General features: G+C 38.7%; 1 protein-coding gene across 4 annotated transcripts in view; it reads left to right on the plus strand.

Annotated features, from left to right (window-relative positions):
- Positions 1–25,277, plus strand: part of Slc9a6 (solute carrier family 9 member A6) — a 54,020-nt gene that overhangs the window by 7,955 nt on the left and 20,788 nt on the right. For all 4 annotated transcript variants that reach the window (XM_034485190.2, XM_076918560.1, XM_034485189.2 and 1 more), the window contains 9 exons: positions 2,266–2,465; positions 4,533–4,610; positions 4,871–4,947; positions 5,242–5,354; positions 10,452–10,557; positions 15,631–15,772; positions 18,058–18,163; positions 18,457–18,545; positions 21,366–21,479. In XM_034485190.2, coding sequence (XP_034341081.1) covers positions 2,266–2,465; positions 4,533–4,610; positions 4,871–4,947; positions 5,242–5,354; positions 10,452–10,557; positions 15,631–15,772; positions 18,058–18,163; positions 18,457–18,545; positions 21,366–21,479 — 1,025 coding nt within the window. The remainder of the gene's footprint in view (positions 1–2,265; positions 2,466–4,532; positions 4,611–4,870; positions 4,948–5,241; positions 5,355–10,451; positions 10,558–15,630; positions 15,773–18,057; positions 18,164–18,456; positions 18,546–21,365; positions 21,480–25,277) is intronic.

Raw genomic sequence — 25,277 nt, forward strand, 5'->3', positions numbered from 1 at the left:
GTCTCTTAGATGAGGTCCAGAGCTTTTACTGCCTAATGATTGCAGTCTTCACCTAGACAACCGTTAGATCCTCTCAAATCTACACTAGTCTTTTCAAATCGAACTCTTATGTCAAGCTCACACTCAGGACTTAGGATTTCTTTCTGCTTTAGGACAATAAAGTCCAAGCCCCCCTCTTTAACACTCGTGATTATGACTCAGTTCCTGCAGATCTTTCAAACATCACCCCTTGTCAGCTCCACATGTAGCCATACTGAAGCACTTTGTGATTCTCCTTATCAGTCTTATTTTGCTATTCCTTGAGTAGATATATATTCTACTATATTTATACCTGGTAGTGATATTTACTTAGGTGACATTGCTGAAAAAAAAAAAGCCCTCTAAGGTCCCATTCCATTAGACTTGTTTAACTATTCTCTGTATTTAGAACATCTTGTGTGTGTGTGTGTGTGTGTGTGTGTTACATAATGATTATTAAAATTGCCATTTTTGCTAACTGGAGTGAGAAGTTTTGAAATGGACTGTGTTACTAATTTACATCTTAAATGAATGGGTGGCCAGTCAGAACAAAAGGCCATAAGAAGGTAAAATCTAGTTAGTACTGTGATTCTTGGCCTTAAGGAAAGTTCCAGAAATATGAATTCAGTATGTAGTTGAGGTATATGCATATAATGGAATATCAATTTGCCATACAAATGGAATTTTGGTGCATTCTACAGCAAAGATGAATGTTCAAATATTGTACTAAGTGAAAGAAGCCAGAGAGAAGAGGCCATACATTGTAGGATTCAATTTATATGATGTCTCCACTACATGTAAATCTACAGAGATGAAAAAGTAGATTATTAGCTTTCAAGTGTTGGTGCTTACAGGGCTAGACAGCTTAGTCAGTAAACTACTTACTGTGAAGGCATGAGAACTTGAGTTTGGCTTCCCAGCACCCAAGTAAAATCAGGCATGGTGGCACATGTCTCTGAAGGAGGGCAGAGATAGGCAGATCCCTGGATCTCAGTCTAGCCAAAATCAGTGAGCTCTATGCTCAGAGAAAGACCCTGTCTCAAACTATAAGGTAAAGACTGACTGAGGACAATACCCAATGTTTTACCTATACTCTGTACTACCACATGTCCACATATGTGTATGCATGAATGTATGTACACATATATATGTACTCTTTTTTTAAGTTAAGTTCTTTTTTAAGAAGCTAGAGTTTGTGTACAGGGGAGTGGAGAGTATTGTAATTTTTTTTGAGTGTTGAAAATGCTTTAGAATTAGTGGTGATTGACTTACACTTTCTGAATATACTAAAAGCCACTGAATCATAGAATTCAAAAGGATACATTTTATAGCATTAGAATTATGTCTCAAAAAAGCTATCATTAAGCATTGTACTTTTGGGGTACAGTTTTATAGAACCCAGAGAATTGGGTAAATCTGCATATGTGTAGGAGTAAAACCTGTGTGCTGATTACATAGGACCAAGATCAGGACTTTTCTTTCATGTATTGATTTTGACATGGGCATTTTCATTTTAATTCTGACCTTTCAGTAGGTAGAATTCAGTCATTCTATAAATAGTATATTTACTTTGTCGTTATTTATTAAATATATATTATTGGTCACCTATGTATATGTTTTTGGGAATAAACACATGGAGCATATATGTTTGTCTTGTTAATTGATGGATGAGGTTTTTAGAAATGTATACTTTTGTGGTCAAACCCAAGAAGCAGTATTAAAGAAACATTGATTTTCCGTCTTCTTTGAAAACAGGGTCGAATGTAGCTCAGGCTGCCCAGGAACTCACTATGGAACTCAGGCAGGCCTTGGACACAGTCTTTTCTCAGTCTCCTGAGTGCTAGGATTATAAGTGTGTACCAAATTGGCCAGACTTAAAAAGAACACATTTCCAGTGTGACTCCATTGTCAGATCAATGCCACTTAGAGTAAGCTGTGTATTGATGACTTGAAGGTGTTTTCTCATTTAGTTACTTCCCTTGTCAGTTATGGATATTATGACTTAGAAATGTAGTGGTCTTTGCTGTTATTCTAGGGTACCACCAGATCACATAAAGACTGGACTCTTAGACATAGGAATTCAGTGATACTTCAAAATGTAACAGTAATTTGGTCTGAAAACTGGTTCTGATCCACAAGGGACTCTCATCAGAAAATTTCCGTTCTTTATCTAGTGTTGTTATGTGTTGCGTACATCTAAGCAGTTTCTGTCTGTGAGAAGAGCTGATGTGCTTCTTTCATTTCCAGGTCTTTTGGTAGGCCTCGTGCTTCGGTATGGCATTCATGTTCCAAGCGATGTGAATAATGTGACTCTGAGCTGTGAAGTGCAGTCAAGTCCAACTACCTTGTTGGTCAACGTCAGTGGAAAATTTTATGAGTACACGCTGAAAGGAGAGATTAGCTCGCATGAACTCAACAATGTTCAGGATAACGAAATGCTCAGGAAGGTAAGTCTTCAGCTGAGGGGACGTTTGGGTGTTTAAAGCTCTATAAGGAACAACTAGGTGAATTTTCAGAAAAAGAACTACCTGGTTTGTTTTGTGTCTTTTTATTTTTGAGGCAGCGTCTTGCTTTGTGGGCTGTCCTAGAATTGGCTACACAGAGCAGGCTGACCTGGAACTTGTAGCAGTCAGTCCTCCTGTCTCTGCCTCCTTGGAGTTACACATGTGCACTACTCACCTCTTCCAGCTTGTGCCACCATGCCTAGCTGCATTTTTATAATTAAAACAGTAATTAATTTAAAATGTAAGAAAACCTGTTAATAAATGTAATGCTGTTAGGAGCTGGGCCTGACTATGTTTTATTTTCATGATTAAGGCTAAGATCTGTACCTCTTTCTTTTACTTTGTGTGTAAGGTTTTTTATAACTGACACTGTCCGGGACCTGAGTTCAGAAGAATGCATAAGCATCTTTTTAGTTTACAAATGGTCCTGTTGCTTTCGGGTACCTTAGCCCGCTGAGTCTGTTTACTTCTGTCTATGGTTCACTAATACTTCATTGGATTGTTTCATGCTTTGCTTGTAGTCTAGAAAAATGTAATTTCACCTTTCTTTGATTCATAATCTTATACAACTTCTGAGTCCCTAGTAAGAGCCTCGGGATTCTGCCATGCTCCCATGGGAGGTTGACTTCTGGTCTCACTAGGTCTCAAGCTTCCTGGCTGTTGCACTGTTTCTCCCCTGAAGCAGCACCACTTCACACATCAATCTGTTTTCCCTGCCCCCTTCGTCTCCTGTCTTCTAGTTAGTATGATTTTTACAGCCTCTTAGTTGTGTTCCTATTGGTTTAAAACTTTCTACAGACTCAGAGTGTACTTTAGAACCAGAGTACTTAGCAGCCATGAAAAATGGCCAGTTTCGTAAAAACTCAAGCAAATGCTGCTTTGCCTTCATATCAGATTCTTCTCTGCAGCCTTCAGAACAGAAGGAGGTCATCTGCACTGCTAAAGCAAGTAGGCTTTAAAATGAGTGGGTCTGTGTGGACTGGAAATGTTAGGTTGTATAGACTTTAACTACAGTATTATGCTATGTAGCTTTACAGAGAGTCCCTATGTAGCAGCTCAGTTTTCTTTTATCAGCAATAAATATAACCTGGAATTCTGTTTCTGGATTTGGGTCTCTTTTGGATATAGCAAAAATATGTTTATATTTTCTCTACTTGTTAAGATTTTAAGATTTTAAAATTTTATTTTGTTGAAACAGAGCCATGCTGCATGGCCCTAGCTGTCTGTTACTATGTAGTTCAGGCTGCCTTTGTGCTCACAGCAATTCTCCTGTCTCAGAGCCTTCTCAAAATGTGGGGATTACAGGTGTGTATTATTGTGTTCTGCTAAGAATTTAATATTTTTGTACAGTTTCTATAGAAACGGAGTAAGTGATTATCCCAGCATTGTTATCCTGTCACTGGAGGAAGAGCAGAACAGCTCCTCTACCTACAAACTGTGCTGTGGAAATCATGCAGGAGTCAGGCTCCCTACTGGAATGTTGACTTTTGAGCTAACCTATAGAATAATGGATTATTTTCGCTTTCATACATATGTGTCCTCATATTTGGCTCTAGTTTGTCTCCCTCTTCTATTGCCCTCTTCTGTGTCCCCTGTCTCCCCTCCTACAGAATGTATTTTACTACCCTCTTTTTCTTCTCTTTTTCTACTTTAATGTCTCTCTCTCTCTCTCTCTCTCTCTCTCTCACACACACACACACACACACAGCACATCAATTAGAATATTAAAATCTAAGATATGTAAAGAACCACCAAAAACCCCTCCAAATCTATTCAATTAATGTGCTGATAAAGTAAATAGTTATCAAAAGAAGAAATAAAAATGGTCAATAAAAAATGTTCAGCATCAGAGAAATACAAATGTATACTCCTACACGAAGTGTTTTGAAGTTGATATAGAAATGTTCTTCTGTTGACCAGTTTAACCTTGAATCCATTCCGTTTGATAGTTTGATGATGTAGTGGGATATTCTGAAGGAAATAATTGAAAAGAATTCTGTGTCTTAACAGGTTACTTTTGATCCGGAAGTCTTTTTCAACATACTGCTTCCTCCTATCATATTTTATGCAGGTTACAGTCTCAAAAGGGTGAGTGCTTTCGCATTTTCTATGCTTTGACTAGCTGTAACTTTCCCGTGCTTTGATGGCACTTATAGTTCCCATGTACTTGTTAGTACTTGGCATTTCTTACAAGGCTTTCTTTCTTCTCTTCCTGTCTTTTTGAAATGTTGTGCCTTCTTCTAGAGTATGATGCACTTAATATTAGTAGAGAAAATTGCACTAGAAGGACGTTCTTTGTCAGTTGTTGGGAGATATTCTAACAGAGCATAACTTTTTTTTTCTCTCAGAGACATTTCTTCCGGAACCTTGGGTCTATCTTAGCATATGCCTTTCTTGGAACAGCAATTTCTTGTTTCGTTATTGGGTAAGATTTGAAGCTTGATATGTCTTTTAGCTTTCAGATTATAATTCTAAAAGAATAGCCTTTGTCTTGCATTTGATTTGTATATTACTGTATTCTCAAATGTGGGGTTTTGTGGTACTTATTAGTAATTGAATTTTCCTTAAACCTAAAGTATTAGCTATATTTAAATAACCATTAGACCAATTCAGGATTAATCATGGAGTACTATAGTGGATTACTTTTCTTATTCCTACTTTATTCTAACCTCTCTAATGGTTAGCATTTTTATAATATAGGAATGTGTTTATTAAATAGGTCCATAATGTATGGCTGTGTAACCCTGATGAAGGTGACTGGACAGCTCGCAGGGGATTTTTACTTTACGGATTGCTTGCTTTTTGGTGCCATCGTGTCAGCCACAGACCCAGGTATGCTTTAAAGGGGGAGCCAAAATGTTTCCGGTAGTGTTTCCTGTCAAAGCACATGTGGCTGTTTCTCTGAGGTATAGAATCAGGGCTAGGTTCTTCACTAGCACTGTGCTGTCTGTTGGGTGTGGGGTAAACAATTTTCAAGTCTTTTCACTTTAAGCATATATTTGGTTGTTTTACCTTTTCATTACATTTACCTATAACTGGTTCACAAATTGATGCTGTTCTGATTAGAGCAATTAAATATTTTCTTGAGAAATTTAAATTGGTCTTTATATCCTAGTGATTGGATATAGCAAAAGGAAAGTTAGGTTATTGTTTTTAAATATGATTGTACACTTCCCTTTGCATTTCTAGACAGCTATTTCTCCAAAAATCTTCTGTTTATATCTAGCTATCTACATTTTATAATAAGAAAATAATTTAGGTTTTTTTGTTTCTTTGTTTTTTGAGACAGGGTCTTATGTAACCCAGGCTGCCAAACTGGCCTCTAACTCACTAGGTAGTGAAGGCTCATCTTGAACTTGTCCTCATTTCCTGATTCCTGGGATTACAGGAGTCTGCCATTGTATCTGCATTGTGTCTGGGGATTGAACACAGGCCCATGTGTATCCTTGGCATACACTCTACTGTTTCTGTTCTTTTGAGATATGGCTTAACTGTCATCTAGGCTGCCCTCAAACTCACGAGTCTGTCTCTTACCTCAGCATTGTGTATGCTGTGATTACCAGCTTGAGCTACCATGCCTAACTAAGAAACGTCAGTTTAAAATGGTTGCTATACAGCAGCTTTGCTGATAGCTGTGTGCTTTAGAGATTTTTAGCAGTCTTCAGTCTTTTTATAAAATTGGCCTTATGATTACAAAACTCTTATTTTTTTTAAAGGTTTATTTATTTATTTATTTATTATGTAGCTGTCTTCACACACCCCATAGGAGGGCATCAAATCTCAGTACAGATGGTTGTGAGCCACCATGTAGTTGCTGGGATTTGAACTCATGACCTCCAGAAGAGCAGTCAGTGCTCTTAACCATTGAGCCATCTCACCAGCCCTACAAAACTCTTATTGACAAAGGCTTGCTTCTTCATTGTTTCAGTGTCAAATCTCTAAGAGTTTGTGTGAGTGAATGAATTGGATTGCTAAATAAAATTTAAAATTTTGAATGTGTATTGATAAAGTAAAAACTATATTCAAATGAGGAATTTGTAGAAAATTTAGAATGAAATGGTCAGAATAAACATCCAGAATATGTAAAGGTTTCAGTAAGCTTACCACTAAAGGTATAAGTAATCCAATCTTTATATTGGTCGATGAACTGATTATACACTCCTCAAAAATGTACAAATGGCCAATAAATTTTTGAAGAACGTTAAACACTTTTAGTGATTAGAGAAATAAAAATCATAACTATATTGAGATTCCATCTCACCTGGATCAAGATGTCTATCTGTCTGTCGTCAAGGAAACAAATAGAAACATATGCTGATGAAGCTGTGGGGTAGGGATGGACACGCTTTGGATGCAGTGGCTTATGTCTGTAATTGTAGCATTTGAGAAGCTGAAGCAGGTAAATTGCTGTAAGTATGAGGACCGCGGGGGCTACAGAGTGAGACACTGCCTCAAGAAAAAGGACTCTTGTACACTGTGAATTAGTTCAGCCACCATGGAAATCAGTATGGGGTTCCTCTAAAAATCCTCTAAAGCTAGAACTAGTGTATGATCCAGATGTACCACTCTTTATACATAAGGAATATAAATCAGCATAGCAAAGATGCCTGCACTTCCATGTTTATCATAGTACTGTTCATAGTAGCATACTGTAGAATCGCCCTGGGTAGTTGTCTACAAATAAATGATAAAGAAAGTATGATATATATGCACACAGATATGTACATATATACCATAGAGCTTAGTTATTCATAAAGAATAGAGTTATGTCATTTCCAGAAGTATGGGTATAACTGGAAATCATGTTAACTGAAGTAAGCCAAACTAGAAAGACAAATTGTGCATATTTCCTTTTGCATGCAAAACCAAAATTAACAAAAGGAAACAAAACATGAAAGTAGAAGGGGAACTATTTGAACAGAGAGAGGGCACCAGCTGATCAGGGAGACCAGGAATGGTAATGGGCTGAATAGGGTACTGTACATTATATAGATGGATGAAAACATCGTAGTGAAACCTATTAGCTTACACAGTGAACACGTAGTCATAAGAGGAACTGGGAAGAGAGGCCAGCATAGGAACCAGCTAAAGAGCTTCTGGGTTTACCTGTTTGGTAGTTGGGAGTTTTGCTCATGGTAGGCAAGTGCTCTGCCACTGACCTCTGTCTCTATCCCCTAAAGACGGAGAGCCTGGGGAATCAAAGTCTTCTTTTATTAGCAGTTAGGATTTGGTAGAGGTTTGTACTGTTGCCCTTATAAGTTAATCATCTTCTTTAATTGTCATAGAGCACAATTGAAGTCGGTGTCCTAAGGTTATCTTTGAATTCCTTCCTTAACTTTGATAACACAGGGAATGATAGAAAGGAGAAGGAATGTGTTCCACATGCTATGAGAGAGAATTCGAAAAGATTACTCACAGCCAGCTAGGCACAATGGTACATGCCTGTAATCTCAGCACCTGAAAGTGGACGCAGGAATTTAGAGACTTTGTGGCTAGCCTGTGCTATCCAGTGGAACTCTTTCAAAATGAATAATTTAAAAGACAAAAGGAGTTTCCAGAATGCTGATTCAGACAGACATTTGTATAGTGTAATTTTTCTTTTTTGTAGTGCTGAGGATCTGGAGAATGTAGGGACTCATGCACACTAGGCAAGCACTCCATACTTGAGCCCTTTTGTTGCTAACTAATTAATATATGTACATGTTTGGGTCTCTTCTTCCACCCCTTTCTACCTTCAATTTTTGAGACTGGATCTCTTTTTGAGCCTGGAGCTCACAAATGTCTAGACTGGATGGATGAACAGTGAGCTCCAGGATTTATCTGTCTCTTCCTCCCTAGCACTGAGATAGCAGGCATGCCTATTACATGCCTTTTCCAGTGGGCACTACAGATTTAAACTGGGGTCTTCATGCCTGCCTGACAAGCACTTCATGAGCTAAGCCATCTCCCAGCTCCCACAGTTTCTGAGTTTTAATAAAGATCCTGGCTAAGACCCCAAGGTTGGCCTTCAATTCACTCTGTAGCTAGGCAGTCCTTGAAGTTGAGATGGTCCTGCCTCAGCCTCTGGAGGATTTGTCACTAAAAAGTTTGAACCACCTAGGCTTGGCTCAGTTTAACATTGTGTTCTGATTTTTCTATGTAGTTCAAGGTGGGTTGATAATCATTATGTAGCCCAAGTTGGCCTTCAACAACAGGTACTCCTCCTGCTCGAGCCTCCTGAGTACTGAATTATAGGAGTGAGCCCCCACACCTAGTTGTAGCTTAACAGTTATAAAAACTGGAAATCACGTTGCTTCTTTAACAACTTTACATAGGGTGCCCCCTTACTGTCAAGAAGCCCGTGGTCTTAGGTGTCCTTGTCTTTCAATAGAAGCAGGCCTATGAGACATCTAAAGATTGAACTGGCAATATTACTTCAACTTTCTGGTTTTGTTTTGGTTGGAGTATTGCCAGACTATCTCAAGCAGTAATCTTTTATCTATATAAAGTTTGACAGATTTCTTTTCTAGATTATGTACATACTTTCTCTAGTTCTATTAATTTGCATTATCTTTCTAGAAGTTTGAGCCATGGGTTCTCTATTCAAAATGTGACAGTATTTTTCACTCTCCTTTTTACTTTGTCTTGTTAAGCTTTAAAAAATCTTTTTCTTGGGGATTGAGAAATGGCTCAGCAGTTAAGAGCACTAGCTGCTTTTCCAGAGAACCAGGCTCAGTTCCCAGCACGCATGGTGGCTCTCAACTATTCAGACACCCTCTTCTGCCTTCTACCTGCACCAGGCATTCGCATAGTACACAGACATACATGCAAACAAAGCACCCACACATGTAAGATAAAAACTCCCCCAAATAATTTTGAGATTCTATAAAATTTTCCTATATTTTATATGTATTTTGCCTACATGTGTGTCTGTTCACCACATGTATGCCTGGGTATGTTAGGAGGCTGAAAGAGGGTGTTGGGTCCCCTGGAACTATAGTTAGAGTTTGTTTTGGGCCTTCATGATGATACTTGGAACTGAATCCTAGTTCTCTGGAAGAAAAGCCAGTGCAGTTAATACTGAGCCATTTCTCTGACCCCCTAGTTTATGTATGTATATGTAGACATATATCTGCATTTTGATATTCTACTCCACTGTTTTGTAATAAAATTATACCTTTTAAAATACAACTTTCTGTTTTTATGTTTCCTATTTGAAAATGCTCTCTTGTTTCTGGCTGTATTCATTTTCATATCTTTTTGGGTTTATTTAATGGGTGAGCAATATGTGACCCAGCAATGAAAGCTACCGTCTAACTTGTCAGTCTTATCTGATTTTCTAAGAATCCTAATATAATCGCTTCCCCAAAGGAAGGGTGTGTTGTGCTTTCTGTCCTTCTTACTCTATGAGAGCCTGATAGTTGGCTTCTTCATCAGTTAAACACAGCAGCTGTTATTCTGGCCATAAAAATTGTGCCAACCAAAAACTGAAGTTGTGTTTTCATTTCCTAAGGTCTTTACTGAATTTGGTATGCTTCCAGTTTGCAAGTCAAATAAACGGGGGTTATAAAGCTCCTAGGGACAAGAGCTCCTTACAAAAAGGGATACTTTTCATATTTTCCTTCTTATTAAAGATTAATTGCTACTTAGACTATAAGAAATTCTGAATATACTTTTTATAGAACATAAATACCAGACTCTTTAAATTTACATGAAGATTGTAGGCCAACTCAGGCCTTCAAGGTTTTTTTCAGCTGTTTTTTGAGAAAGGTGGTATAGCATGTAGCCAATTAGGAGTGAATACTGTCAGAAAAAAACCTAAAACTTGAATTCAGTAAGAGGATGTTAGAAATGAAGAAATGATTGTTTAAATAATATCCAGCAGCTGTTGAAGGCCACATGCTGTGTTTGTGGTATCTAAGTATTCGTCTGCCTCTTTCTCTCTGCCAGTGACTGTTCTTGCCATCTTCCACGAGCTTCAAGTTGATGTTGAACTCTATGCTCTTCTCTTCGGGGAAAGTGTCCTCAATGATGCGGTTGCCATAGTACTGTCCTCGTAAGTGTGCATTTCATTCTATGCTGGATACTCCATGCAAGGACTCTAGGTGCTAAAAGTCAGTTGGTGAATAAAGTACATTGTGGCTAGAAATATTCTGAACAATGAATATTTGCCTTGCTCTGGCAAGGACGTATATTTTATGGATAAATTGGAAAAATGAAAGAAAAATTTATATTTCTCTCATATAAAAATAGTTTCTGTAAAAATTCCAGGACAGTTCCTTCTACTGTTTTTCTGTTTGTGACATATTTATATAATAGCCATTTTAATGTCTTTAATTTTATTATCTATTTTGACATTATAACATGAATACATTTTTACTTAGGCTTAAGTTTTTAATTCAAAAGTACACAAAAAGGTTTGTATAGAAATTCTGTTCTTATTCTAGTCCTTGTCTTCCTAGCTTTTTAGAGCTTTTTAATAAAAAGTTTCTTTTATAGCTTTGTATTTCTTAAAATTCAACCACAGATAAGAATACATTTTATTTGCCTCTCATTTCTGTTTTTGTTTTCAATTTTTGGCAGTTTTTGAGAGTTAACCTATTAAAGCCTTGTGCATGCTGGGCAACTGCCCCACCACTGAGCTACATCCGCAGCCACTCAATTCTTAGTTGGAAAGTTCCTTACTGTATGCATATATGAGACTATGGGTATATTCTGGCTATGTGTTCATATCAAAGGTGTGTCTTAAGTTTTGCAGCTTTGCAGGATTGTCTGTGAACCTGCTTTAGTTCTTGGTTCTGTCAGTCTCTTACAGCTGGCTATTTGAAGAACTTTCAGTCCTTAGCTATCCCAAAAGAAGTTGCAGTATTTGACCTAGAGCTTTCTTCATTTTGCACAGGCATAGGTATATGGTAGAATACATTCTCAGAAGTGACTGAGATTTGTTGTTGGCTTAAAGGATAAGCACAGTTTTACTTTTATTTATATTGGCAAATTGCCAGTCAAAGATTGTATCACTTTATACTTCAGCCACCACAATATTAGAATATCTCTTTCCTTAGAGCTCCCCAGTAGATTACTTGCCCAGCTTTTATTTTTTGCCCGCTTGATAACTGAGAAAATAGATTATAGTTTAATTCATGTTTCTCTTGTTTACCGTAATCATCTGAGAAACATTTTTATCTTAGATGTGTTAAATATACTTTTATTGAAGATAATTGTTGAATGAGTAATGCATTTTATATAATAATAGAAATTGCTGTACATGTTATTACAAGGTGTTTGCAGGTAGACGAGCTTCTGTACCCAGAGCAACTCACTTTTCACTAAGGACATATGCAATCATGTGAACTGCCACCTTCATCTTATACTAGAACTTGCTGTGAGCAGGAAGAAAAAGCTCTTCATATTTTCTCATCATTTAATTTTTCTCTTTAACTTCTACTTTGTTAGCTATAAAAGAGTTGTAAGTCACAGACTCTGCTTTGCACAGCCTGACTACCACTGTTGCCTTACTACACGATGAGAAATTACCCTTTTGGAGATACATCACTAATCCCTTCCATGAGGTGGATGGCGCTATGTTAAAAGTCAAATCCTTTTTCTGAATGCTTTATATTTAAGGGTTGCTGCCTTCCCTGCTGTGTCTATTGCCAGAAATTTTTATAACTAATATAAACATAAACTAAGAAACAAAACCTGGGGCTGGAGAGATGGCTCAGTGGTTAAGAGCACTAACTGCTCTTCCAGAGGTCCTGAGTTCAATTCCCAGCAACCACATGGTGGCTCACAACCATCTGTAATGGGATTTGGTGCCTTCTTCTGGTGTGAATGAAGACAGCTACAGTGTACTCACATACATAAAAACATAAATCTTAAAAAAAGGAAACCAACCCTAATGGCTATAACTAACATTGATGTTGATGCTAAATGTGAGTACCTCCCATGAAGATAGGTGCAAATAAAAGCTAAATACGATGTGAAAGGAAGAATAGATGGATAATGTAATTGTAATTTAGGTATTTCAGAAACATGAAATGATAAAGGTCATCGAAACTTCTAGTACATACATACACAAGAGACCTGCCCCCTTCAGTCCTAAATGAAGAGAGGAAGGTGGAAAGAAACTTACTTTTTATCATCAATTTCTTATTCTAGACAGTTATTTTACTGTTTAGTCACCTAACTGATAAGCATTCCTTTCTTGATGCTCTAATGGGTTAAGATTCAAAATTTAAAAAAACAAATGACTTTGTTCTGTTCTGGTCCTGCCTTAAACCATTGTTCACTATGCCTTACATGTTTCCTCAATAAAACAACCCATTTCCTATAACTTTAGCATATGACTACTTTTAAGAAGGTATTTGAGCTTTATGATGAGGAAATGTGGTTTGTTTGTTTTTTTTTTTAAAAAAGGCTTTTCCATGGAGGTCCTCACAAAGGGTCACATCTCTATTGCCCTTGAATTGGGTTTTGAATGATTTCTTTCTGAACTCTCTAAGGATGATACATATCTGGTACCTTCCTGCATATTTAGGAGTTAGGTTAAGTCATGCCATCGCTGCAGCAGCTTTATAGCGAGAGGGTGTCATTGTAGCGGGAGCCAGTAGTTTTGGATGTGTCTTGATGGAGCTAACAAGTGAATTCCTGCCCCACAGTGGGAGGAGGGAGGCAGTTGTGTTGCTTGTCCGCGGGGAGTTACTAGCTGGGGGTACTGAGCAGACCGTTGACAGTCATCTTGTATTGACCTTTAATGTGTTTCAAAGGGTGTTAAGTTTACTCTGCTTGCATTGCATCCCCTAGTTTGACCATTGCTCTTTGTATTCTGTAAGGCAATTTTGTACCACAGGTGGGGATGGAATGGCTTCATGAGTGAATTGTTTAGCAATTAAAGAAATTAAGGCAACTCTTTAAAATGCATAAAATTGATTTTGGAACTTGTTTCTGTTTGCTGGAAGCCAGTTCTCTCCTTACATCACATGGATTCCAGGAATTGAACTCAGGTCCTCAGGCTTGGCAGCAAGTGCCTTTATCCATTGAGCTGTCTCCTTAACTCCAAAGATAGGTTTTTAAAGAGAAATTTTTAGGCCAATGGCTATAACTTTTTAAAAACTGAGAATAGATATTGTCATATTTCTCTCCAGAATTGGAGGCTATTTTGGAAGCCACCAGCAGCATGAAAAGAGTGGTAGCTACAGCAATCCTCTGTTTGTATGAATGGAACACAAGGGAATAATTGGCCAAATATATGAAAGTCACAAAGAGATTCTTCTCTACTATAGAAGCAAAGATTAGAAGCAGTTTTTGTTAGTGTTTTTATTTTTGTGGTATAAGAATCAAAACCCAGGGCCCTTTTCATGTCTTTCTGTATTCTAGGCAAGTGCCCTGTTACTGAACTTTATCCCTAAAAGCAACTCTTAAATTCTAACAATGGAAAAATAGTTAAATAAATCATGCTGCTAATACTGTTTTAAATTATTAAATATCTTGGTCTTGTAATTCTTGTTTCATTGTTCACTGAAGAAGCAGAGTTAGAAACCTGGGGCTAAGTCTATAGCATAGTTGTTAGGCTGCTTGCTTAGTCTGCATGAAGCTCTGGGTTCAATCCCTAGTTCTGCACTAAAACCAGCCATGGTGGTACACACCTATATTTCCAACACTTGGCTGGCAGAGGCAGAAGATCAGTATTTCAAAGTCATCCTCAGCTACACGGTGAGTTCAAAACCAGTCTAGCCTACATATGGAACCATGACTCATAAAGAATTCAAAGCAACATGCATGTAACAAATAAGAAGATAGATACAGAAGGATGAGACACATGTGTTAGGGCAGTAGATGATGGAGCGATTATTCCCTTTAGAAATACCATATGTTGTATTGGTATTAGAATTTTTTGAAAAGTGTTCATGTAAATATTTATGCCTCAAGATGAAATGTTTCCTGATATGGAAAAAAGGAGTTGAGATTTCAGGCCAGAGGCCAACATTTGCCTAAAACAGAAGACACAAGCCCACCATTGCATTTTCCATGTGTTCTTTATTTTAGTGATTAAAGAATAAAATAATGATGAATGTGAAACTGGAATTTAGACTAATCCAACCCAAAGAGAGCAACTTCAGAAGGCAAAGCATACATGTTTTGTTTCATTCAATATTTTGTAAATATTATCAAAGAGGATGAAGGTTGCTGTAGAGAAGTATGTTTTACTTCCAGTAGAATATGACTTAACGTTATATCTAGTCATAGTCATATCACACTTACAGTGGTGGGACTTTTTGTGTATATGCAAACTTATCATGCTATTAAAGGCCATTTCATGTTTGTCAATACTCTTTTAGTTCCAAAGTGATCTGGTTACTTTGAGCATTAAAACATAAAATATGTAAAGATTTCAATTCAGATTGAGTGTCAGAAATTTCTTAATGCTGTTAATAGAAATTGATGCTGTGCTTTAATAAAATAGATACTACTTAGGACATCATACCATGGTCTTAAATTTTTAACAGATTAAGGTGGGAGATATGAAAACAACTTGTTATACATGGTATAGGTAATGCTTTTTAGCCTTGAGCCAGAAAAAAAAAATGTAGTAAGCATAGGGTGAATTCGTTATTTCTTAGGGACGTGTTTTTCTTTCTTTCCTTTGATATGGCTTGTATAGTGTCTTTGAGTCTGGACTTGTCATGAAGCTAGTACATTAATGAACTGAAATGAGAATTGATTCGGTAACAGTAAGCACTGTTGGCAGACTTGCTGGCAAGAGTAGTTTTCTTGATCATTGCCGCATCCTGAGATGACTGCTATAAAAGAAGCTTTTGGAGAGCAGGTTTGGACTTTGAGTTCAAGACAGAGTGTCCCTTTGATTGTCTGGCTTGGTTTGGTACTGAGCGACTCTTTCTGAACTATAGGCTGTAGGGTCTCACCTGGATATGCTCAAAATACTCCAGAGTGGATCCTAATTCTTTGGAAGGCCTTTTCAGTCCTGTTTGCGTAAAGAAGTCTGTTTTAATGGGTAAATCCATGTTAGGCATTTTAACCATTCTGGAGTTTTAAAAGTTGGAAAGGTCTTTTATTTTCCCATAAAAGGAACCAAATACGATGTGGTTGAGAATAATCTGTCTTTTTGTAGCTCAATAGTGGCATACCAGCCAGCTGGAGACAACAGCCACACCTTTGACGTTACTGCCATGTTCAAATCTATTGGAATCTTCCTTGGGATCTTCAGTGGATCTTTTGCAATGGGTGCAGCAACGGGCGTGGTGACAGCTTTAATATCCTTTTGTTAGATTTATTTTTTCTTATTAACTTTCCAAGGTAGTTTAATGAGGCACAGTTTTTCCTACTCCCATGACTGGAATTGTTTTTATAGTTATTAACCTTTTAACCAAGAAGTTGTTCTGAAAAAAATGAAGCAAAAGTCTTTGTTAATATGTTAATAAATTTCATTGTTTTGCATGGGCTCAGTGACTTAAAACATGTATTTCAGGCTGGTCTTGAATTTGCTATGGAGGTGACTATGCCTGGGAAGTTCTCATCTTCCTGTTTCTTCCTCTCAAGTGCTGGAAATACAGGGATACACCACCATGCCCAGTTTATGCAATGTTCAGGCTCAAACTGAGGGCTTTGTGCATGCCAGGACAGCCTTCAACCAATGGAACTGTATTTGTGGCCTTCACCCTCTCTTTTTGTTTTTAATTCAGTTTATGTTTATGACTGTTTGGTTTGTATGGCTGTCTATGCACTATGTATAGGTGCCTGCAGAGGCCAAAAGAGGACACTGGATCTCTTGGAATTGGAGTTAACATACAGTTGTGAGCCACTGAGGATAGAGGTGCTGGGATCTGAACCCAGGTCCTCTGTAAGGGCAGTCAGTGTTGTTAACTGCTGAGCTATTTTTTCTAGTGCCTATTCCCTGTTTTGAGATTGGATCCTTATTGTGGTGGCCAAAGGTGCTGTAAAATTCATGGTCTTCCTGCCGTAGCCTACTGAGTGCTAGGACTGCTGTCATATGCCACAATGCTAAATTGCCCCCAAACTGTTACTACAGGAGTCTTTGATCAGACATACTATCTCTTTGAAGATGAATTTTAAAGCTATAAATTACATTGGCATGAAGTAAATAAGACTCCCAAAGTCTCTGGGTATTTTGTACTGTTTCCCGTCTCTGTTACTCTTCTCTCCTAGTTTAATAGAACAAACAGAAAATGCATGGTTCCTGGGTGAGAACATAGATTGTTTATCCTGTCTCTCTCAATTGCAAATTTTGTTCATCAGAGCCCTGGGCTGGGAGTCCACAGGACCTGGGTTTTAGCCCTGATGCTGTCACTAGCTAGCCACAAGAAATACAGAACAACTGATTCTTATGTTCATTTGGGAGACATTTGCTGATTGCCTGCTATGTGCCAGATGCCATGTTCTGGGAATCAAAGATGAAACAAAGATGGCCCTTGCCTTGCAGACACAAATATAATAGTAGCTGGTATTTACACTGGATCTCAAGGTAGGAGAGTAGGAGGTTGGGGAAGTTGAGTAGGCCTGGATGAGCTCCAAAGTTTCTATCTGTAAAACCTTTTTTAAGATTCATTTTTGATTTTTATTTATGTATGAGTATCTGGCACATTTGTGTAGGTGTCCACAGAAGCGAGCAGAGGACATTGAGTGCCCTAGGGCTGGAGCTGCAGGTGGTTATAAGCCGCCCTTACAACCCAGCTGAGGTCCTTTGGAAGAACATCAGGTGCCCATAACCACTGAGCCATCTCTCCAGCTTCATTCAGCTAGAAACCTTTTAAGACACTTTCCTGTAAAAGATATGTGTGATTCTTTTGAAACCGCTTGGTTTGCTATCCTCTGGTTTTATGCTAGAAGACACTGCACTTTTAATAAGTGAACTTTTAAATAGGTGAACTGAGGCATAAAGGGCTGTAAAAGGGTTTTGGTGGGAACTGGTTCAGGCTGTATCTCTTCTCTGCTACAAGAGCCCCACGGCTAGGCAGTGGATCTTCTTTATTACTTGTCACGGTGCTAGTTCATGAATTGACTCTAGATCCAGCCCTAGATTTATTACAACTTGGCACTGTTACCTGCGTATGCTTTTTTAGATTTGTATAAGGGAGTGAAGTGCCTCAGTTTCTTTATCACGGAATGGATGCTTTGTATTGAAGATGAGCTGTAAGATCAAATTAATGCAAAACTCCATGGAAGTTACATTTTTTTATGCATGCAAATTGCTATAATAATGGAAACTATCTTGTTTTGGGACACAAGCTAATAGAGTTTTGTCACAGTGTATCTCAGTCTGATGCTCCTCTGTCTTTTACTTATTTTCTGGCAAGGCATGCCATATCCATAAATCAATAGGGACATTTAATTTTTGAGATTTTCTCCTAATAGGAAGGCAACTCCATAAAACTTTGTTTGAAGAATTTCTTACCATTGGTGCGTTTTTATTTTGTGTCTTTTTTCCAAAACTGTCATGACTCGCTTGGATTGACTGTTACTTTTCTAGTCCCAGTTGGGCATTATTATGCGATCTTGTTATCAAGCTTAACAGTCCTACGTGACCAAGTTCACAAAGCTGCGGGAGTTCCAGCTGTTGGAGACAGGTCTGTTCTTCTTGATGTCCTGGAGCACCTTCCTTTTGGCGGAAGCATGGGGTTTCACAGGTGGGTGACTTACTTTGCTTTGTAAGTGCCTACAGGAATCACTGAGAGCCACTTTCCCAAGTGAACCAGCTTCTTTAGAGTTTGAACATACTTGTAATGGTTGGGAGTCAGGTTGGAGGTTCAAATGTAAAAAAGACTTTCAATGGAAACAATTGGTTCCTCCCAACAAAATAAGTCAAAGTAAATGAGAATGTGAGCACTACAAATGGAATCTACTTCTGTAAAATAAAATGCTTACAGGTACAGGTTGGGAATCCTCCCTTTCCGTGAATTGTACTTTGCTGTCTCTGCAGGTGTGGTTGCAGTATTGTTTTGTGGCATCACCCAAGCACATTACACTTACAATAATTTGTCTACAGAATCTCAGCATAGAACAAAGCAGGTAAGAGAAACTTTATTATCAATGAATAAAATTTTCCTCCTCTTAGCAAAACAAAAGGTTTTTTTTTTTTCAACTTAAATATCGGTGATCACTTCAAGATGATGCCTTTTCTTCCTTTGACTCTGGAAATGACAGGGACTGACAGGTGGCACGTAGCAGCTTCTAGGGTAGCAGTTAGCAGAGTAACCAGATGCTGTTACTATTGAACTTCTAATAACTAGCCAGTTGGCTCCCTCTTCTCTTAGTATCTTTCTAACTCAGTGTCTATAAGGAGCAATGATTTGAGGGCCCACTCTGACTTGATCGGAGTTTTTCCTGTGCAGTATAGAAAAGGTTAGTTTCTTATTGGGATCTGCTGAGCTCTGTGGATACTAAGCTTTCTGAAGTCTTCATTCAGGCCCTGCAATACTGCTGCTTCCAGGACTATCATTGACTGGATACTGCATGAGCAGGCTACCTGAAAAGAAGTCTGAAGGAATTGGGCACTAGATATATCATTGTCCAGTCTTTAGAGATATAGAAAAGAAATTCACAAACAAAATGTAAAGTCAGCAATAGGAACATGTGCATACGTGAGTGCTGTAGCGATAACTAGGAACTTTCTGTTTTGAAGACTAGAAGGTAAGTTGGGTCTAGAAAGGATCAATGCTAAAGCAAACTAGCTCTCTTTCTGTCTCTATCCTCCTTCTTCCCTCCCCTCTCTCTTTTCCACTCCCTCCTTTCTCCCCCCCCCCCACTCCCCACCCCCACCCTGTACTGGAGCCACAAAGTTAGTATAGTTTCCCTAATACTTCAAAGGAAGTTAGGCTCCCCCTCTAGAGCATTTACATAGAGGTTACAAATCTCCTTTGCCAAATAATTTAGTACACTGAATGTACAGAAGAAAAATAGCCAGGGGGTTTGTCTTGTTTTAGGTAGGTAGCAAGGTAGGACATAAAAAGAGCAAGCTAAGGGATTCCAGCCTTGGTAATTTGAAGCTACAGTAGAGAAAACACAGACACACAGACACACAGACACACAGACACACACACACACACACAGACACACACACACACACACACACACACAGCCTAAGACTGCTTTTGTGCTAATCTGGCCATAGTAGGTTGTGGCATAGACCTTGTGCTTTGTCAAGCCTCAAATATTGGCACCCACTGGGTTTTGCCAGCCTCTTTGATCAGAGTTAGAGCCAAGACTCTAGATCCACAATAACTCTGAACACTGATTCTATTTTGTGGCTAAGTGATCAGGAAGAAGTTAAAGAATTTCTTTGTGTTTCAGTTCTGACCTGACTCATGAGATTAAAATGTGATAGTGTGCATGGAGCCTTTACTTAGTACTGTAATCAGGCCCATAATAAAATGGAAAGAAACTGTACTTATTGCCATTAAACAAGCAAATAGGAATAAGAATATATTAAGTCATTCATAGAAGAGTATATACTTATTTGTTCTCATTTCTGGTAGTAAGCCTACTGTGCTTTTTTGTTAAGTTCTGGAGATAGAACCCAGGGCCTTTTATTTGATGGACAAGTGCTCTACCACTGAACTATATCCCCAGATACTCCAACTCTCTTTTAAAACAGTTACTGCTTTTTAAAAGAGTAAGATAGGTGTGTAGTGTGTACCTAGAATAAAACTACTTGGGAACTGGGGAGATGGCTCCAGGGTAAAAGTACTTGCTGTGCTAGTGTGGGGACCTGAGTTCAAATCTCCAGAATGCATGAATATGTTGGATGCATGCCATGAGTGTCTGTAATTCGAGTGCTCCTAACAGAAGATAGAAAGTAGAGACAAGAAAATCCTCAGAAGCCTAGCACTCAGCTAGCCTGCTATCCAGAGCAAAAAAGCAATGAGACCAAGTCTCAGACAAGCTGGAAGCCAAGGACTAACACTTAAGATTGAACTCTGACCTTCACATGTGTGCTGTGACACATGTGCCTACATTCACATACACAACACATATACAGACAAACACATGTACTTAGAAATTAGAAACAGGACAATCTGGAGTTCAAGACTACCCTAAGCTACATAGTAATACTGTTCTAAGACTTTTCACCAAAACAACAACAAAAACTAAAGCATGAACTAACTTACTCAAAGCCATAGAGCCAGCAAGTAGGGAAGCTGTGATTTAAAGCCTAGGCATTCAGATTCCTGGGCTCAGATTCTTCTATCTCTTTCCTATTGTGGTCAGGCAGATGACTCCTGGAAAGATCAAGGAAAGGTAGAGCCTTCACTTTATTAGAAAGTTTCTGTGCAGTTGCTATGGTAACAGTGAAGTGAATAAATGGGCTTCGGCAGGCATTAGGCGGGTGCTGAGTATATACTATCCTAGAGAAGCCCTGTGTTAGGAGCATTAGTAAGAAAGTAAAGGCGACAACACACCAGTGATATGACAGTAGTCATGCAGCATCCTCTGCCAGGGCAAAAGTAGTTGAACTGTGTTCTGTAGCTTATAGAGGACATCACCTTGAAACTCATTTTAAGAGTAACTTGCTGGTTGGGGATGAGAAGTGGGCATGAAGGGCTTACCGTTTAGGTGTCAAATCACATACAGAAAGTGATGAAAGCAACGCTAGGTTTGGAGGAGCGGAGTAACTTATGATAGGAACTGTGAGAAGGGTGCAGATGGGGGAACCTGAGGCCATTACATTTCTGGCTTTCTGTGGGTTTGGAAATGCCGCCTCTGCATGTGCTCCCCTCTGGGCCGCATGATTCCAGATGTGTATATGAGCTGTACATATATGAAATGTCTGTTACTCAGGTTTTCACAGTGTGACACTTACTTACTGGAGCCTTTTCAATTTCATTTCAGTTGTTTGAGCTTCTCAATTTTTTAGCGGAGAATTTCATCTTTTCCTACATGGGGCTGACGCTGTTCACCTTCCAGAATCATGTCTTTAACCCAACATTTGTTGTAGGAGCATTCGTATCCTTTATCATGTGTCTGTTTGGAGATCTTCATGTGGTTTTAGGCATGTGGTTGATAAAATATTGAAATGAGTGAAGTTTTTTTCTGAGAAATAAGTACAGATGTCAACTGTTCTTTCCAGTTCCATTCTCGTCTTTTTTTCTGCTCTATTTCCATTAGAAATTTATTGCACAAAAAATGTTGGCAGATTGGAATGACAGAAAAGTCTCCTACTACTTTGCCAACCTCAAAGGTAAAAATATTTGTCCGTAGCCAACCATGTGCCATGTTACTATAATCCCCGTGAAGGTGGGATGACCTGAACTGAGAGGCTGTCATCACCAACCCTGTCTCAAAATCAGATTTGAAAATGGAGCAGTGGAGCAACTTGGGGCAAGCTGCTTCCCTCAGGGGAAAGCTCTGACTTTCATCTCTAGCACAACACAACAGAAGGAACAGACACTCTCCGGTTACTAAAGGAGAGAGCGAGCTGGGAAGAGTTAGTCTGCCACAGGGCAATGTGTCGAAGATGGGGAGGTTGAATAAGGCCAAGCATGGTACAGCATAAGTAGGGATCACAGGGCTATATAACATGAGGCAGGGGTATTAGAGACCATCTTGAAAGCTGGCTCCCACAGATAGAAGTTTGGGGGAAGGAAGAGAGGATGTTTATGAAATAGTCATAAAAATTAGGAGACAGTTGACTAATGAATTGCAGTACAGTTGGACAGCATTAAATGGGGGTTTGTTTAACTTTGAGGAATAGATATTTGCAAGATACCATGTCATGTGTCTTTGTCCAGGAAGACTTAGTAGTAAGCACAGAAAAGAAAGAAATTGGGTCCCTTGAGGTTTGTATGCTGGAAACAGAAAAGAGCAAAGCAGATGTAAGTTTCAGGAAGAGTGTCTGTGTCTACCACATGGAGAAGAAGTGAAATGGAGGAAAAAGAGGGCTGACTATTGGAGGGAAACCTAGAGTGCACTTTGCACTGAAGAGGCCAGGGAGCTGGGCTGATCACAGCCCAATAGTTAAACCTGAAATGTGTATCCAAGGAAATGAATACTTAACTAAGTGCTTTTTAAAAGAAGCATGAAAGCACTGCAGAATCCAGAAGGTGTGCGAGGTCTATGTTAGAAAGTGGGGTTTTACTCAAATGCCATTCTTCAGCCTTACAGAAAAACAACAAATGACCTATCAATAAGAGGAGAGCCTTAGCCTGAAGACAAGTGTGAGCTCAGTATCTTCAGAGCTCATCACTATTTGAAGGGTTTTAAAACTAACCACAGTTGTGTAATCTATAGTAGTCAATCTACAAATAAGGTTAAATAGTCACAAGATTCTGAGTCTGTTAAGATTTGAAATTCCCAATAAAGACTCTAGGAAAATGATTCTTTACAGGTCCAAGATCCCCCCTGTCTCTGGTAACCTGGGTTATGTGATATTGACTCAAATGAACCTAGGTTTAAATGAGCTAAAGAAGACAGAAGTGTATTTCATTTGTAAAAGTCTGAGCTTGTGTGACCCTGTTTAGGAACGCAGGTAGTCTTGGTGCTGTTTCTCCTTAGGGAGTTGGCTGCGTTCTTGTGGTCCATGGCATCTGACCTTTCTGCCTCCTAATTACCTTTAAGGGCACTGCCCAGAAGTGTACATACTGCTTGTACATAACAACATTGGCAGCACCTACCTACAAGAGAAGCGAAGAATCATACTCTTTATCTAGATGGCTGTGTTCTCCAGAATTGGAGCTAAAAGGGAGGAGGGTCTTGTTCTTAGAAGAAAAGACTAGGTACAGGTTTGTGAAAGCTAGCAGCAGCTGCCACCTACCTACTATGCATTACTGCTGCTGTTGTCTCTCTGTCTCTCTGTCTCTGTCTCTCTCTCTCTCTCTCTCTGTCTCTCTCTCTCTCTCTCTCTGTTTGTCTCTCTTTTAGTGGAATTACTTTCAAGGAAAAATGTCACTTTGCTATATTTTATATTTACAAAATGAATAATGAAGATAGTACAGAAAGGTGCCCTACACTTCACAGCTTGTTTCCCTGGGCTAGCACCTCGCGCCCACGTAGTCCATTTGTTACAAGGAATGAGCCTGTGATACTGCAGTAAGTAAACTTGTTGCTCTCCCCAAGTCTCATGGCCTTCCTCTATCGTGCTTTTGCTATATCAAGGGCCTACCCAGGGCAGCACAGTGCATTTGCTTTGTAGGATCCACTTGACTGACAGTTTCTCAGTTGTTTCTTACTTTTAATGAACCCTGAAAATTTGAAGGAATTGACCAGGCATTTTGTAGAGTGTTCCTCAATGGGAATTTGTCTGATGTTTCCCCCAAAGATTGTACTGGATTACATATATATTCTTTGGGAAGAATACTATGGAAATAAAGTGCCATTGCCATCATATCTTGTCAAGGCTACATATTTATTAACATGGTAAACTTGATGCTAGTGTTAGTCACATGACTGACAGATTTTCCCATTACAACCCAAGTTGTGTTTTTCTTTCTAACTTGTGCTGCTTAGAAAAGTAGCCATCCCATGCAGCCCACATTTACAGAGGACAGAATTAGGTTTCTCCTCCCCAGGACTACATGTTTACAGAGTCACTTGTGATGTATAGAAGATCTATCTATTATTCCTCGCTTGATGTTTGATTCAGCTGTTTATTTATAGCATTGTTTATATATTGCTTGTATGAATAATAGTTACCATTTAATACACCGGATTATTTACAACATTTAGAAAAGTTTTGGTGTTCAGAGTGTCGGACCTTTAGCCATCAGGAGCTTGTTCAGTAGAGCCGTGCTTCCATTTGATGCCTTGTTATCGTGCTCTGGGAATGTTTTTAGCACTTCCTCATTTTCTGGAGCTACAAAGTGCTTCTGCTCATCTTGTGCACTTTCCACTGCAGCCCAAGAACCATCCCATTTCTCCAAGGATCTCTGCTTTTGGGGGGAAATGGTATTGGAAACCAAGATCTGAACCTTGGGTGTGCTTAGGACACTGGGTATTCTTTCTTCCAGACCATGTTCATGGTCAGAGGAAGGTACATAGTACATCATGTACATACACATATGTCTGTAAGCATTTCTGTTTGTAACCATCTGCATCTCCCACCATGAGTTTGTACTGATGTCTCCAGCCATAACCTATTACCACTAATAACCAACCATCTTCTGTTGTTGGTCTGCACATTTCTGTCCCAGCCATAAAGAATTTGACTGCTGGCACCTTCCATTCAATTATTTAGTGTTCAGTTGCAGTATATGTACATGGTCATGCACTGCTTAAAGGTAGGGATGTATTTGGGAAAATGTGTCTTCAGGCAGTTTTGTCATTGTGTGAGAATCATATTTATATAAACCTCTATGATATAAATCAGTTACTGAAAGAAGCTTGTTGATTCAGTTAGGTTACTTGGTAAACATGAGATATACAAGGCTTTTGCTCATGTAACAACATTGTTTCAGGGTAAAATATTTTTTACACATGTCACAGGGATACATGCGGATGTCAGAGGACAACTTTCAAGACTCAGCTCTCTCCTTCCACTGTATGGGTCCCAGGAAGTGACCTAAGGTTTTCAGGCTTAGCAACAAGCACCTCTATCTACTGAGCCATCTCCTTTGCCTAAACTTTTTGTTTGATAAGTAAAAAGAATGCATTAAAATAATGATAGAAAGTATAATATAATAAACATGTAAACTAATAACAGCCAATTATTACCAGATTTTATGTACTACATATAATTGTATGTGTCCCTCTTATATATGAGTGGCAGTACAGTAAGTAGATCTGTTCGTGTCAGCATCAGCATAGACA

The sequence above is a fragment of the Arvicanthis niloticus genome, chromosome X (assembly GCF_011762505.2).
Source record: "Arvicanthis niloticus isolate mArvNil1 chromosome X, mArvNil1.pat.X, whole genome shotgun sequence".
In the NCBI taxonomy this organism is placed as follows: Eukaryota; Metazoa; Chordata; class Mammalia; order Rodentia; family Muridae; genus Arvicanthis; species Arvicanthis niloticus.